Below are 17,144 nucleotides of genomic sequence, written 5' to 3'. Positions count from 1 at the left end.
ACAAACCCAAACTCAATAAAGTTTTTTTGTCTTATCAAAGATTTATATTTGCCACTTCCAGTCTCCGACATCAGAATTTAGATAACGTGATGAATTCAGATGAGATAATTAAAACAGCCAGTGCCCTGTTTATCAAAAGCTTGTAACTTGTAATACAAGTGGAAGTCCCTTTTTGACAGCTTTGGTTAGAAAGGGACTTCCACTTGTATTACAAGTTACAAGCTTTTGATAAACAGGCCACAGGTCTTCTATTGAAGTTTTATTTGTACAAAAAAAATCTTACCATCCAACATGCGCACACGCAAGTTTCTGGTCTTCCTGCAATATTCAAGGATGTCTCCATTACGCAGCATATAGTAGTCGAGGCTGCGTGACGCTTCGAGCCAGATTCCCTTCTTGTTGTCCTCTTCTGACGCGAGGAACAGCCCGTATTCTTTCGCTGTGGGAGAGAGACGGGCTTATTGAATGAGAAGTTTGAACTTGAGACAATGCGTATCATGGTTGTACACCGTCTGTTCTTCAATACGGACTGTTATTGTGGGGTAATCCAGTATATGAAAACGAGTTGTTCTTTTACAAAAACGGTGTTACAGTTATTTGTGGCCTATATCAGTAGTATCACTACATAGTATAAAACAAAGTCGCTTCCAGCTGTCTGTCTGTCTGTATGCTTAGATCTTTAAAACTACGCAACGGATTTTGATGCGATTATTTTTATAGATAGAGTAACTCAAGAGGAAGGTTTATCTATAATTTGTTAACCCGTGCGATGCCGGGGCGGGTCGCTAGTACTCGTATATGTCAGACCCAGAATACATTAAAACGCAGCTTGGCACCAGTCATTCATTATCAGCTGAGGTCCGTTCGGGCGTTATCGTCTACTGTCGGATGTCATCGGATCGCATCACGTTTCGTTTCGTTTCTCTTCTGCTAGTCAACTTCTATCAGGTGTAAAACATGTCTAGATGTTAACAGTCGAAAAAGTACTCACGGTCACCGGAGCTAGCTTCCAGGATCTTCTCTCTGATGATGCGGCAGGCATCGTAGATGGTGGTGGAGGGGTCGAACTGGATGGTCTTGACCACCTTGCCGCCTTCGAGCGATATCTTCAGTGAGAGCGTCGCCATCTTGGTTAAGGAGTAGGCTCTGAAAAGATAGAAATGAAGTTTAGTTGCAATTTTTAACTAATATTATTTTATCTATATTCTTTAGACCAGATATTTCCAAATGATCAAATCTAGGGTCGCCAATTTGTCCTGTCTGATACTCGTAGGTACAGTGGGCCAAGAAAGTGGTCTACCACCCTACGGTTGAGGTTCGTTTGAACGTCATGAGACAACAAGGTCGATTTACTTTAAACTCCGTTAGAAAGTCAACCTTAGCGATCGTTAGATCTCGCAGAAACTTTTGTCAAAACTGGTAGACCACTTTCTTGGCCCACTGTACCTAAAGTTGGAGGTACAAATGTGTGCACTACGAAACAGTTCGCTCGCTGTAATCGTTTGGGCTGTGGTCTCTACCAGGGATGTTGCGAATATCCGCATCCGCGGAACTTCCGCATTATTTTCAACATCCGTTTCCGCATCCGCATCCGCATAAAATCGATGCGGATTGAATGCGGATGCGGATGTGGAACAGGTCGATACAGGAACGTCTTAGCATCGGCGTAAGTGCTATACTGGTAGGTAATTTGGTCATTAACCAAAAAAACCTATTAGAAATGAGCAGTCAAGCGTGAGTGAGACTTAATGTACGGAACCCTTGGAACGCGAGTCCGACTCGCACTTGGCCGCTTTTTTGAAATAAAAATTACTAAAATGTAATATTTGACGTTTTTTATGGTACTATCTTGACATCCGCATCCGCATCCGCGGATGTCAGCCTTTAAAAATCCGCATCCGCGGATGTCAAAAAATCGGGATCCGCAACATCCCTGGTCTCTACCTGCTTATAGTAGCAGTACGCCCAGGGTCTCGTTCAGGGCTGGAGTCTCTGCTGGTTGGCTCAAGGTCTAGAGAGCGCGCGCTGGGCCGCCGTCTCCTCGGTTGGCTGAATGAGCGGAGGCGCTCACGAGGTTGCCCGTTCTGAGGACAAAAAGAACCAATTGTAAGGTGATTTGACTGAATTAATAATCATTTGAGGGTATTATTAAAATCGGTTGGAAGTTAGCTGTCAGTTATGACACTTATGACAGCTGGTGACAGCTGTCAGGTTGGTTTGGCGGGAAGTGGGAGCATGGCGGGCATTCGAACGTTAACGGCCGTACGGTCCGGACGCTTGGGACAAGCGAAAGGTGTTCAACAAAGTTACCTATTATAGGGAATCATTGTAGTACCTACCGTGTAATAGTAATCGATTAAATTATATATTCTATTCTATCGTATTGTGGAGTTTTACTACACAATCATAACTTGCCAAAGGTATCTTTGGATGACAAACTGATTGGCAGCCAAAAAGCAGTCTCATATCCTGTTCTAGTAGACCAGCGACCAGGTAGACGTCGGGAAAAAGCAGTCGGGTCCGTTTCGGATGTCGTCACAACCAGTTGGCGATACAACGCCATCATATTGTCTAGAATACAAGTGTAGCAGTGGAATAGTAGTATCTCCAGGTGAGCCCTCTTAGCCGGGGCGAAGAGGGTGAAACAAACCAAATTCTCCCCCCCCCCCTCTCATTGAGAGGGGAAAGGACCGGCGAGTCCCACACACCGTGCGTAAACGCATTCCCACTACGTCCAAAAAAAAGGTGAGCCATCTTAATCTCCTAACGCAGGGTTACAAATTTTTGTACATATTCCATAAAATATTTTGAGCTTTCATTGAGTAACTAAGGGTTCCAAATTAAAAAACAAAACAAATGCTTCTGGGTCTCAGGAGGTTAATATGGGGATGCCATGGATGCAAACGGACTGAATTGTTGGATGTATGGACACTTACTGGATGAGTCAACCGTCTCCAGTTGTCTTGAAGCGCGTGCTCGATGCGCTCGCGCAGGCTGCGTCACGCGCGCGGCGATGCTTGCGGTGCTGGGTCCGGGTCTGAATCAATCTGTAACAATAGAAATCTATTTTTAATTTCAATCTCAAGTTAACACAACAAAAGCTGTCAAAAAATGACATCCGCTTGTATGACAAGTTACAAGCTTTTGATAAACAGGGCACAGGACTGTCACACGCGTGTTTGTCCCTTTCTAACAACATCAAACAAAAGAAACGGAAAATTACCCGTTGTACTGGCCCATATAGCTCAGGTTATAAACCTCATACAGTTTCAAAAGCAGGCCATCCGCGTTACGCAACGCGCAGGCGCGGAAACAATTAAGGTTATTATTGGGCTGACGTGTTGTACTGTAATTTAAGGCATGGGAATTGGGGACAGTGATTAAACAATTTTGCCTTTAAGGCAAAAGGCAGGACAGTTAAATCACTGATGCTATAAAGGCGCGATGAGAAACATACCAAGTTTAGGAAGACTCACGCTAGACCGTGCCGGGCCCGGACCGAGGCATCCCAGTCATTTTCTATGACGCCTGATCGGTGATCACGTGGTGATTTCCATAGAAAACTAAGCACCGGAAGCTCCGGCCCGGCCCGCTCTAGTGTGAGGCGTGAGTCATCCATTAAACTGTTACCCGAAATTATTAGACACAGAATACTTGTCAGTCGTTCGCCGCATGAAAACAATAAGTAATGAAGGTTGCTAGGCAACCTCATACTTTGCATTCGGCATACGACCCAGCGTGATGTGTGATTATCGAAAAAATCACATTACTTTTCGAATTCTTGTTGCATTGTATGTTAGATCATATAGCTATTTGTAGAACTTTTTCCCATAATTACATACGCTTCCGTAATAACTCGATGACATCACAATTATATCCGTCATTTGTTTATGACTGAATCCACTCCGCATACCAAAATAAGACATACTTGACAAGACGCCTCGTTCGCACCAACTTGGCAATGACAACGTATGTTAGCGTCACGCTTGGGTCACACTTGGTGCGCCGACACATCATCTGATTCAGATATAATGGCAACAGATCCCTGCCAAAGTTTTCTCGAGGGATAACAGTATGGGATAACAGTATATAACAGTATATTCTTCTAAAAACGAGTGTAAAGGTTTAAAGGGTGGCTAACGCGCATGTAATGCCCCTGGAGTTGCAGGTGTCCAAAGGCTACGTTGACCGCTTATCATCAGGCGAGCCGTAAGCTTGTTTTCCACCGATGTGGTATAAAAAAAGAACAGGAGCAGGATCAGGAAGTGACCTGGTTGAGAAAAATGGCAAATTATTTTCCAAATCACCCAAACCGTCTTCAAGTAATCAGGGAATATTAGCCACTATACCAATCAGAAAACCAAATCCCGACTAATTGAGAATCTTCCATTAAAAAGGGTATTTTCGCCCCGGCAATACCAAATTCAAAGACACCAAGTCTGGAAATTAATTTTCTTAAACAGTTCAGCTGCCTTCGAATAATCAGAGAATGTATCTATTCTGCCAATTCTCTCATAGGAGAAAATACCCCAACGAAACATTTTAGAAGTCGGTCGAAAAGAGTAATTCCATCCACTACAAATTCCGACATTTAATCATTTTAAAGTGCACAATAAACCGCTCATAACTGCGCATAAACTCCATATTGCGCCGTCAAAATTCCTGCAGTCGGCCGCTCGGGTTTTTATGCAAAACAGACCCATAACTTTTCTTGAAGGACCGTCGGGGTTCCGAACGCAAGGGAGTCCTGCCTCGCACAGGCAGGCGTGGCTCACTCCGCGATTTCGCCGCGTTGCTACAAGTACCGGCCCACACCAATTTTGGTGTCTAGCCATAGTAGTTGCCGCGCACCGCTACGGAACGGACGCCCGCTCGCGCTTGGGCCACCTAGGGGTCATATCATATAGACGCGTTTTGTTAAAGAGTGAATCTTCTGTACCTAGTACTATTTTTTATTCTGTGCTCGTACTCATGCCTAACAAAACGTTGTTAGACAGTGAATCTTCTGTACCTAGTACTATTAAGTATTTATTCTGTGCTCGTACTCGTGCCTAACAAAACGTTGTTAGACAGTGAATCTTCTGTACCTAGTACTCTGACTGTAGAACGAACTGCGGCACGCGGTATTTCCGGACCGTTACCTTCAAACCTTCAAGAACAGTACTCCCATCTTAAACACCGGCAACGCGCAAACACCCTGGTGTTGCAGGTGTCCATCGGCGACGGTAATTGTTTACCATCAGGCGATTCCTTTGCTTGTTTGGCTCCTATATCTTTTAATAATGAGTCCAAGTTTCGAAAACCAGCAGTTATAGAGGTAAAAAAAATAGTTTTACGAAACTGCGCTCGAAAACTAAGGTTTTATGTCTATTAAGAAGTCCTCAAGAACCAAGCTTCAACATAATAAGACCCAGAGGGCGAAAACCGAAATTCGCAAATTGCGGGGATCTTTCTCTTCTACTCTAATGCAGGCGTAATTAGAGTGACAGAGAAAAATGCCCGCAATTTGCGAACTTCGATTTTCGCGGTTATAGCACAGAGTCTTAAAGATGTTAGATTCCAAAGACTAGTCTAAGGCTGCCTTTACACTGAGGAGATGAGGAGACGAGCGGGAGTCAACCAATAGCATTGGTTGTCATTCAGCGGAGCAGAGAAGATAACTAATGCTGAAAGCCTATTGGTTGATCCACGCACGTCTCCTCTCATCTCCACCCCAGTGAAAAGGCATCCTAAGACTCCAAAGAGGCCAAATAACGTTGGTTATCACAATTCGACTCGTCGGCTTTACCAATAGCAATTCAGACCCTGCGTTTTAATGAACTGCATATGAAATTGGGTAATTCGGGAGGATTGCACCCTATCATAAGGAGATGAGGTCTAGTTTAGCATGACTAGCACTTTGGTGAAAAAATGAGCGTAGCGCCTGAAACTTGGTTTAAGGGATTTTGAACTGTAGTGTTTGGAAGTAAAGTTCAGTTTTGTGTGGATGGTTTGGGTTAAATTTAGGCATGGAATATGTATAATTCAGTTTATTATTGTTTAGTGGAATTCCTAATTTTGGGGTGAGGATGAGACTATTTGTGAGAGTAAAATAGTAATAAACATAGCGACCCTTTATATTTCCATCTCTCGGTCATTAAATTTTATGCTATTTGGCACATGCCTTCAAGTACAGTCAGCAGCAGAAGTTGCTAAGCGGTCGAGGTGTTCAAAACGATCTAGACGTGACTTTCTTGTTATGAGAATAAGAGCGTGTCAAGGTAATCGACTTGGCGGGGCGGGGACACTGCCGTGCCCCCAGATTTTGAACACCTCGCCCGCTTAGCAACTTCTGCTGCTGACTGTACATATTATAGTATTTATCAGGAAATTCACTGGGGTGAAGGACTGGTTAGATCATTTTCCCAAAATCATAATTTACCTGTAGCATAATATCTATTCGCATTTTTTCCTATTCTTAATTTACACCAGACGCATTAATTCCTAACATAATTTTTCCATTCGCATATTTTGAAATATTTTCCCATTAGACAAATTAGCCACTCACAAATATTTCTTACGGCGTTTATTAAAATCAAAAAATCGAATCAGATTTTTCCTCCAAAGTGTAACGTTTTCATGGACGTCACCCTAAATTAATAGGTTAGGTAGGTTAGGATCGTTAGGTAGCTTCAGATGCCCGAAGGACAATCCGCCCAGAAATAGGAGCCCCGCGAAGCGGGGCTCCGTCTAGCTAAGTTGTAAACTAAATTTTTTTTTGAGGTAAGGTAGCTCATTGCACAACTTTCACGTTCTGGGCAAAAACGAGATATTTTGTGCCATGATGATAGGTAGTTCTACAATTCATTGCATCGTTGCATCGCTGCACTATAGGTATTCGTTGACTGCCTTACTCATCAAAACTAATAAACACGGGCTATAAGTGTACGGAGCAATAACCGTTACGATGTACGCAGAGTTTATGGTAAAAGGGGGACGATAGATGAAGTGATTACAATCCGGCAGAATATACTAAATATTTTTACAAATAGAAAAAATGGAACTCGTATAGAATCACTCGTGAGTCTGTCTGTCTATCCGTCCGTCTGTCACAGCCAATTTTTCCCGAAAGTACTGCGGTGGCAGCATGGTTGCATTTTTATCGCCTGTTACTTTCGCACTTACACACTTGTTAGAACGTGACAGGCATGGTGACAGACGATAAAATTGCGACCGTGCTACCGCCGCTGGACCGATTGAGTTGACATTTGGTGTATACACTTGCTTACACAAAGTCAAACGTTCAGTTACAGTAAAGGGGGTACAAATATTATTAATTCTTAAAAAAACAGACGTTACAACACTTTGTTGCCTTTTTATCAGATCAAACTCTAACTCTATCTATGGCCATGTTTCCAGGCATACATTCAATATACCTATTCAAAAAAAAACATTACCCTGCCTTTTTAATTAATCTGGTAGGTAAATATTTCCGCAAGATCTGTTTACATACACATACCTTTTGGTACCTCCATACACAATAAACTTCGCCATACATAACTCCATCCATTTCGTCACCGACAATCATCGCTAACAATATTTGACAGCCGCCTGTCACTCTTAATATAAATAGACGCGTACGCACCTGCGCTAGCGCCGGTATAAATTTAAAACTAAATAAAACGTACAAATATCGACTTTATTGTTAAAAAAAGAAGACTCAAATTGCTTTGAGAGCTTTGTGAATTTTGTTTATCGTGAAATCAATTGTCAGTTGAAATAGTGACCTTATTGTGTAGAGTAGAAGGTTTACGTTTGTAAATGCTTATATCAATGGTCGATATAAGTATACAAATCGTTTAAAAAACGATCATACAGTGTACAAAAGAAGATTTAAATTCCAATGACAGTTTTGACAAATTATGTTCTTAAAGAATCTAAACTGTAAGTTCAAACGTCGTATGACACTTAATTTATTTGTGTATAGCTCTTTAAAAATTAGATGGACATATTGTTTAACTAGTAGTTTAGAAATTTATTCATCTAGTGACACAATGAAAAACAAACATTATAGAAGTAAAATTACGGTTCATTTTCCAATTGATCGAAATAACTATTTCTCTGAGAACATACGCTCTTTAAGAGTCAATATAATATGTAGTTAAAGTATAAAAGGACGTATGTGTCATATCGAACCTAAGCTTATACGACCTTTTGTAAATGGGAGTGTATTTAATGGTTTCACGGTAAGAATTGATTTCATAGTAACGATGGGGTTTGTTTTTAGTTTCGCATGCTGTAAGTAGTTTCAGCGCGTTTTGGCACGAGTGGTGTCTTAAAATATCCGTTTACCTGTGGACGGTACATTGTAGTGTTTTAGCAATGAGTTATTTATTGTGGTGAAAAGTCCAAAAATCGTACCCCCGACGCGATTTTTAGACGCGCAAAAACAATTTGAATTGCAGATTCTTTAATGCGAAGTCGAACTGTCGTGACCGTATCTTAACTCTCATCATTTCATGATGTGGCATTAATTTCATGAATTGATCGGTTGAATAACAACACATCATGAAAAAGTCAAACCTAACCTGATCACATGTATCATGAAGTGATAAATTGTACAATGACGTTTCGTGAAATGATCAATATCTGTGATCTGGCCACGGCAGACATGTCTCTATTTGTAGAAATGCCGATTAAAATTATTGATGCTGGCTGTCCCACGCCCCACCATATGACATGAGGTATAAAATGTTTTTCAATATGGGTTTTATTTCATTTTTTTTATTATAGGCGGAAGTGAGATTGCAGGTTTAAATCGAAAAAGTGGCGGTTTTTTTTTTTTCAATTTTTTCCTAGTTCTAAAACTTTTTTATTAGTCCTGAAACAACCTGTACCGAGTCCAAACAATTTTGAATAGTACGAGTATACTTTGTATAGTTCCTCGTATCTTTCAGTCCATCTGGGTCATCACGAGTAAGTCGGCCGCTATATTTAGCACCATGAATGAACGTCTGATTTCGACAACAGGCCGTGTCAATGACTTTTCAGCGGTGTTGGAGCTGGAGCGAAGTAATTTCAGCTCGCTCCGAGATCGACAGGTGAAAAACGTTCTAGAATTGAAATTATTAATTAATTAGGTTTATAAGTTTTATTTCTTAAATTTTATTTATGTGGCTTTGCGCTAACACTAAATTTAAGTAGGTATGTAGCTAACTTGTTACTAACATAATATGGGACTTGTCCTGAAATAAATGTTATTCATTCATTTAAAGCCTGATCATATATGATCACGCGCCATGTTGCGGAATTCCACTGGAACTATTTTTTGCATACTATATTGAACTGTCACCCTATACATGAGAATAACAGCGCCCTCTTAACAATGATCATTATATTACTGGTCAGGCTTTATAAAAAAATGTATACTCTTAAGTGAAGTGAAAACTTGTTTTTATTAACTTTGAGTGTACCTACAGTCAGCGTCTAATAGATAGTGACAGTGGTGACAAAGTGGCCAAATAAATCGTAATACTTACACGTTTGTTACAATCGAAATAACTAATAAGGATATGTATACCGATATATTTGGCCACTTTGCTCTCACTATCTTTTTGAACTGACTGTTCTAATTATTTGGTCAAAATATTAACATTTTAACCAATAACGAATTTATAGTTAGGTAAAGTGTTATTCTATGGAACTTGCTAACTATGTAAACAAAAGTCACTAGTAAATTCATATTTTTTGAGTTTCAATATGGCGGTTTGTTTACATAGTTACGTAGGTATTATGGCATTTAACATTGGCATATTTAAATAATCATATTTGCATGTGTGAGCGACTGTTTTGACATTTCATGCATGCAGAATGCAAACAGATACAAAGATAAGATCTCACCTATTAACCTGAAATGAGGTAATCTTTATACAAACAACGTTTATATAAGGACAAAGTCAGAATATAAGACATTCGAGATATTGAGGTCACACCTACATATATGTTGATAAAAAAATATTTGCAAGAATATGGCCTTGACTCTTAGTGGCTAAGAATTATAAAAATTATGGCGATAATAGTAAGTACAACCGTTATTTGAATTTATGAATATTTTTTCCGTAGCCTATGGACGCCTGCTATTTCAGAAGTATCACATGAGCTTAGCCGATTATTTATAATATAACCTGTACAACTCCTTTTTGAAGTCCTGATCCCTTGAGAAAATATAACAGAGGTCTTTCAAATGTCAGTGTTATTTCTAAAAACCGCTATCTAAATCAACAGACAGTTAAAAAATATACCTAAAGAAAATATTGTTAGTAAATATGACACCACCTACAAAACGACATAACGTTAAAATTCCTCACATGTCATAAAACACGGTCCGGCGGAGCGCAAGCCAATAAAGGACGGCTGTGTTAAACCGACAGTGTTATAATGTATGGCAACAAGTGACTTAACCTCTAGATGCCCAGAAACCAAAAGTTGCCAAGACAAATGAAGTTTTGATCGGTCGAAGTAAAGTCCAAAATACAATGGAATGAAAGACCTTTTTATTAACCTCTGGGTTGCTAGAGGATAATATTGTGGACTGACGAGGCGAAAAACTAGGAGAACCAATTAGCCAGGGTATAAGGAATCTTGGAGATTCGACTCAATTTAGGATACCTCATCTAGTTAGGCTACGAAGCGTTGGTGGCTTAGCGGTAAGAGCGTGCGACTTGCAATCCGGAGGTCACGGGTTCACACCCCCGCTAGTACCAATGGTTTATCGGAAATTATGTACGAAATATCATTTGATATTTACCAGTCGCTTTTCGGCGAAGGAAAACTGCCTAGTTTACCCTCTGGGTTGGAAGGTCAGATGGCAGTCGCTTTCGTAAATCCTTACCCTAACTAGAGCCTGTAATTCCTGGGATTAGTTGTCAAGCGGACCTCAGGCTCCCATGTGCCGTGGCAAAATGCCGGGACAACGCGAGGAAGATGATGAAAATGATGAGTTCCAACGCCAGGTATAAATTTTCCTTTTATTTGTAAAATATGTATACAGAGTTGAGTTGTTGAGTTTTTGTCTGTTACCTTCCGTGATTATTTCTCACTTGATGGTCTCATCGAAAGATCAGCGCTGGAAGTCGCCAGCAACATGCCGAGATGGGGCCATTTCGTGACACTTTATTTTCATAATGTTCTTTTTGTGTCATTATGTGTATGGTCTGTGTGTTTATGAATAAGAAACTATTCTATTCTATAAGAGTGGTTAGTTAGAGTTCGACTCGCCTATAAGGGGTTGGAACACTCATAACCTTACGGCCATTGAGCAATGAGCAAGAAGGGGTCGTCAGACGCAGGCGTTTGGCATGCAAACCGATGCAAACTTTCTAGGGTTGGGTGTTGTAATATTAAGTGAGTGGTGAAGATTTAGTACTGAGGAACTTAAAAGAAATATATTTTACCTACTAGCGACCCGCCCCGGCTTCGCACGGGGTACACAAAACCTTAACAAATTATATACCAAAACTCAAGAAGCACTCTATTGAAAGGTGAAAACCGCATGTAAATCCGTTCAGTAGTTTTTGAGTTTATCGCAAACATACATACACACAGTCAGACGCGGTAGGGACATTGTTTTATAAAGTGTATTGATCTGTCTGATAATCAGCGCTAAGCATAAGTATAGGTACCTACCAAATGGCTGAAACTGACGCAAAATTACTTAGATTTAGTTTACTGTTCTATTTTTACTCAAGATTATATTGGACCTTACGTCTTCGCAATAGGGTTTACGATAGTCAGTCAACTTCGTATCGGAAGAGCATCGGATCAGTCATATTCGACCCAGTTAGGACGCGACGCCGCGGCGCCGTACCGTAGTCGCCTAGCAACGGGTGCGAAGGGACCTTTCAAGGCGATCGCACATCTTAATTTTTATACATATCACCGATATCAAAAAACTCACTGTATATACCATTATTAATAATATAGACTCCGGGATAGGTACTGGTATTAATACCGAAACTGTCTTCATCAATACCGAAATCCCGGTATTATCTATGAAACGCTTAAATATTTTGAGTTATATTTAAAACAAAGGCTCACTCACTGTAACACCAGATATGTATGTCTTTAGCTTAAGATATTAAACTAGCTAGATAGACAGTGAGACTGAGTTTTTCCATTTTACCTACAATTATTAAAAAAAATATATGTGCCCGAATTTTATTTGTAATTTCTTTCTACAATTTGTAATCTTCAAAAATCTTCCTAGAATTACCAAGTTAGCTCTGCTTGACATTTGCAACGAAAAAGTGTAGCAATGTCATCATTAATATCAAATTATGAAAATAATGACACCACCCCACTTTTGATCTATTCAAATCGGGGAAAGTTAGCTTAGACGGACTCTAACACAAGTTAATATGATATGTAAATAATTAAAAAAACTAATAATACTAGTAAAGATTTACCAGTGTCGACACATCAAACATGCCTGTTGATAGGAAGAAAATCCGAAGAACACTAATATAATAACAAGATGAATAAGGGAAGAACTCACAACATTGACACAAGTGAAACATTAACCAGGCGACGTGGAGGGAGAGAGACAAAGCCTGTCAAAGTGACAACGCTACATTAGTGTAGGGTTGAGAAGATAATAGAAACAAGTCACTTATTCACATGAAGGGTGTACAAATATCGAAGATGAGGAAATAGTATACGTTACTTGAAGTGTTGGTGAAAGATCTAATAAAGAAACACAATTTTTAAAAGCTTCATTAGTATAACGGCCAAAAAGATATCAGATTAGCTGTAGAAACCCTAAGGTGATGATACATTTTTGTCCGATACTGTATAGCTACGAAGACAATTAGATAATTTCTAGGGTGTACATATAAATATCAAAGAATATATCACAATTTAATGAGAAGTAAAGGCATAAACGGTAGTACTTCAAAATAGATAAAATTACAAGAATTACTCAAGAATTATATACCTAGTAAAAGACGAGGAAAGACTACTTAAAGTAGTTAAAGTTTAAGTAAAGTATTGATGAAGTGACTGAAAGACGAACTAATGAAAAACATTTAGAAAAGCAAATTTATAGAATTAAGATTTAATTGAGTAAACAATAGGAAAATAAATGTGATTTATATAAATAGTTGGCGATATAGATAAAACGAAAGGTTGAAAAGGAAAACAAATAGAAAATATAAGAATTGATAAACCCAGTTAATAAAAGGATAAAAATTTAACCATTAAACGATCATGAAACGTAACCTATTGTTCAGAAAATACAGAAACGTCAAGACTTGGAGGTTTTAGGGTAGTTAATACGGAAAGAAAATATATTAAAGCAACTCTAGAGTCTAGACCACTAAAACTTAATAAAACCTAAGCTTTCCGCAATATTTCCAAAAGAACAGATATATCACAGAAAAAACCTAAGACCATCAATAAGATAAAAGTGCCACAGAAGAATCTACATGCTTAGATATAACAAAGTAAATATACATAAGAACATGACACGCGCCCTCATTGGCTACATCTTCACATAGCCGCACATACATAGAAGCCAAGCCATTTACCCCCACCCCAAAGATTATGTACTCAGTAAATGACGCAAGGAAATCCATAAATCCGGAGAAATCTGCGCAAACAAGCTTCGCGCATGCGTCACCCCCACCCCGAGGGGGGATCGATAGACTCTGGCGCCGGCTAGTCTGCCGCCTACGACGACGCCGTCTCGCTGTAGATGAGGGAGCTGAGAGGGATGGAAGACAGGGTGTGGCTGGATGAAAAATGAATTATGATAGTTTTGAAGAATTTGATAATGCAGGAGCTGGACCTAAAGATCATGAATACCTACTAATTGGCAAAATCAATACAATTTCTAATTTTGCAAGCAATCACCTCGTGCAATACGCAGAGTAGGTACTAAATATACATGTAAAAGGTAAAAAAAAAGAATCATATAGATTAATCCTGATCAAAAGCAAATTACATTGCAAAATGTACAATCATGTAGAGTTCATTTTATGCTGTATTCGATTTACTACAATTACTACTAACACAAGAAGACCAAGATGCAGAAGTTATTTTTCTAGAAGCAGAAATTGCCTAGAGTCAAACCAAAGAAAGTCTGCAGCGCAATAATTTGACAGCGAATTAAAAAACTACATATGGCAATGTTTTTTAGCAGTCAGTAAACGTCATGCACTATGGTATGTGTTTGTCAAAATCGTTTAAATATTCGTTGTGTTTTGTGATGAACGGAATAAACATGGTGAAACCTTACAAAACCGGCGTGCGGGAGTTACTTTTCCACATGACGAATAATTTTACACTTGTAAAAAGTCAGCACGAGGCGATTCAAGCTGAAAAACGACAATTTTTACAAAATTTTGAGTTGATGACGGGTAAGTGGAATGAAACATCTTAATACTTCACCATATGTACCTACTTAGATAATATAATATTGGTTTAGACTAAGGTTTCACAGCAAATTGAACACACCTAATAGGTATAGGCATACTTATGAACTTCCTCTAACATTTCGTGAAACTCATTGGTACTAGCCGGGTTTTGAGCTCGAACCCACAACCTCCATGCTTCTGCTCACGGCATGGGTACCTACTAGTTAAAGCTACAATTTATTTTTAATAATATGTTTATTGTTTTATAATGGTTTATTTCGTTTTTCCGAAAACTTTAGTTCGCAAATTGCGGGCAATTTCTCTGTCAATCTAATTACGCCTTAATGGGAGTAAAAGAGAAAGATGCCCGCATATTGAGAACTTCGGTGTTCGCGGTAGGCCCTCTGTACCTATTTACCGCCGTCGCGGATATTACAAAAGCTTATTAATTTTGATGAAGCCAAATGTCACATTCTCCCAATATTATTTATCAATATTAGTATATGTCTAGGTACATATTAATAGTGACATCTATTGTTGGAATGAAATTTATTTTACCATAAAAATTAAGCTGTGCATACAGCTTAATTTTTTCATAGACGGTAAATATGGTAGAAATTTCACAAGTATCAAGACTATTTAATCCATTTTCTGTGGTGTTGTCGCATACTGATTTTTAAAAACTACTTTTAATCTAGCGCTGCAGACTTTCTTTGGTCTTACTCTATCAAGCAGTGTTCAGTCTTAAATATTTCACTAAAAACGAACGACAGACTATTCTAACCACAATTCTAACCCTGAAAAAGTTAACAGCACCAGAAACTAAGGCTGAACTTCTGTATTTTGATAACGTCAGCAGTATTAAAAATGACCAGGCATTTTTGACTAAGCCAACAACACCTATAGCAGTTCTTAAGACATCAAATGTTTACCCAGATAATGTGCCAGCTCAAATTAATTAAACAGCACAACCGACAGATAGTGCTAGATCATCCATCGATTCCATATCATCATCATGAGCCCTTATGTCTATTACAGACGACTTATGGTGTAACACCGGAGATACCGTTTTTCATGGCGAGACCGACATAACATAAGACATTCCATAAGAACTAACATTTCTTGATTCAAGACATCAAATGTTTACCCAGTCTGCTCAAATAGATTAAACATCTACAATCTGTCGGACCGTCCATTACAGATAAAAGCCTCCGCCATATTGCACGTCCGGCCGCCGGAAGTCGTCACGCTGTCGGGTAATCCGATCGTCTGCTTTCTATTAGCATCGGGGGTGTCTAGTGGACCGTTAATGCAAGTTTTATTGGCTTGAGGGTGGATTTGTTAAATTCATTAGTCACGTAGATATTTTATGTGGTACTAAATGCAATACTCTGAACTTGACTGACCATTGAGACTTATGCCTTTGCAATAAGGCTTACAAATTCATAGTTGGAATTGTGGACGATGGTACTAAAGATCTTAACTCAAATGATCTGCTTTTTAACAACGACTTAACGAAGAGAGTTTATTAGAGAGCAGTTATCACGCACGATGTTAGATTGGATACGTTTGTACAATCCGAGGGACAAACCCATAAAATGATTTCTATTGGACATCAAACAAATATATTACAGAATTGGTTTGATTAGTTAGAGAGTTAGAGGATTTACTCAATCAGACGAAATTTCTGCAAATATTGAATCGAACTGAAAACAATTATATGCATTTGTATTGATTAACGAAAAATATTTCTAAGATTGGTTGGAAGGTAATAATTTATCAACCAATTTTGCCACGGCTCATGGGAGCCTGGGGTCCGCTTGGCAACTAATCCCAGTAATTGGCGTGCGCACTAGTTTTTACGGAAGCGACTGCCATCTGACCTTCCAACCCAGAGGGTAAACTAGGCCCGTATCGGGATAAGTCCGGTTTCCTCACGATGTTTTCCTTCACCGAAAAGCGAACTGGTAAATATCAAATGATATTTCGTACGTAAGTTCCGAAAAACTCATTGGTACGAGCCGGCGTTCGAACCCGCGACCTCTGGATTGCAAGTGGCATGCTCTTACCGCTAGGCCACCAGCGCTTTATGTATGAGAGATATGTTATGTTATAATAAGTAATAACCTCTTTAACTTTGTCCTGTAACATAACACACCTACCATGTGCACATAAGGACTATTATGCTTTTTTTTAAAGCTTAAATATTGCAAGCATCATGTACGTCATTAAGACATGATCAATTCTTTGATAAAGAGATCATGTTTTCTCTTCTTTATAATGCAATTTACTCAGTTATCATATCCAACAAGAAAATAAGTAAAAGTAAAACAACCCCTAACCCGAAAGCCTAAAAACTCCCGAACACAATTCACTCAATCATTCAGTAATTGGTGAGCCAACAGTCACCCGAGCCAGCAATTTACCAATTACGATGCCATCGATCACCGCCCGCCGAGAAAGAGAACCGAGACTAATGAAGAGATTTGAATAAAGAACCCCGTAGAGTTGAGGATTAGAAGTCGATAGTGTCGAGGTATTTCAATAAGGCCCCGTGGAGATGATGCTGATAGATTAGAAGGTTCAGGTTTATTGGGCAAAGACAAATGTAGTGAAAATGGTAAGTAAATTAGTGGGGATTAGAAGACCAATTTGTGAGCCTGTTTTCTTGACGCTTTGATATAAATTTGCAAGTTTATCCTAGGCCTAAGATTCCTAAGAATAACGTTTTAATAATAAACTTTTTGGTATTAA

The 17,144-nt window shown here is 39.2% G+C and overlaps 1 protein-coding gene across 1 annotated transcript in view; it reads right to left on the bottom strand.

Moving 5' to 3' along the window:
- Positions 1-17,144, bottom strand: part of LOC134659168 (talin-1) — a 157,490-nt gene that overhangs the window by 105,580 nt on the left and 34,766 nt on the right. The window contains exons 3-6 of the mRNA XM_063514800.1: positions 2,937-3,047; positions 1,945-2,084; positions 992-1,146; positions 284-439 (exon numbers count right to left, since the gene is read on the bottom strand). Of these exons, the coding sequence (XP_063370870.1) occupies positions 284-439; positions 992-1,127 (292 nt within the window). The 5' untranslated portion in view covers positions 1,128-1,146; positions 1,945-2,084; positions 2,937-3,047. The remainder of the gene's footprint in view (positions 1-283; positions 440-991; positions 1,147-1,944; positions 2,085-2,936; positions 3,048-17,144) is intronic.

The sequence above is a fragment of the Cydia amplana genome, chromosome 24, assembly GCF_948474715.1.
Source record: "Cydia amplana chromosome 24, ilCydAmpl1.1, whole genome shotgun sequence".
Taxonomy (NCBI): Eukaryota; Metazoa; Arthropoda; class Insecta; order Lepidoptera; family Tortricidae; genus Cydia; species Cydia amplana.
This window is presented reverse-complemented; position numbering and strand designations above follow the sequence as displayed.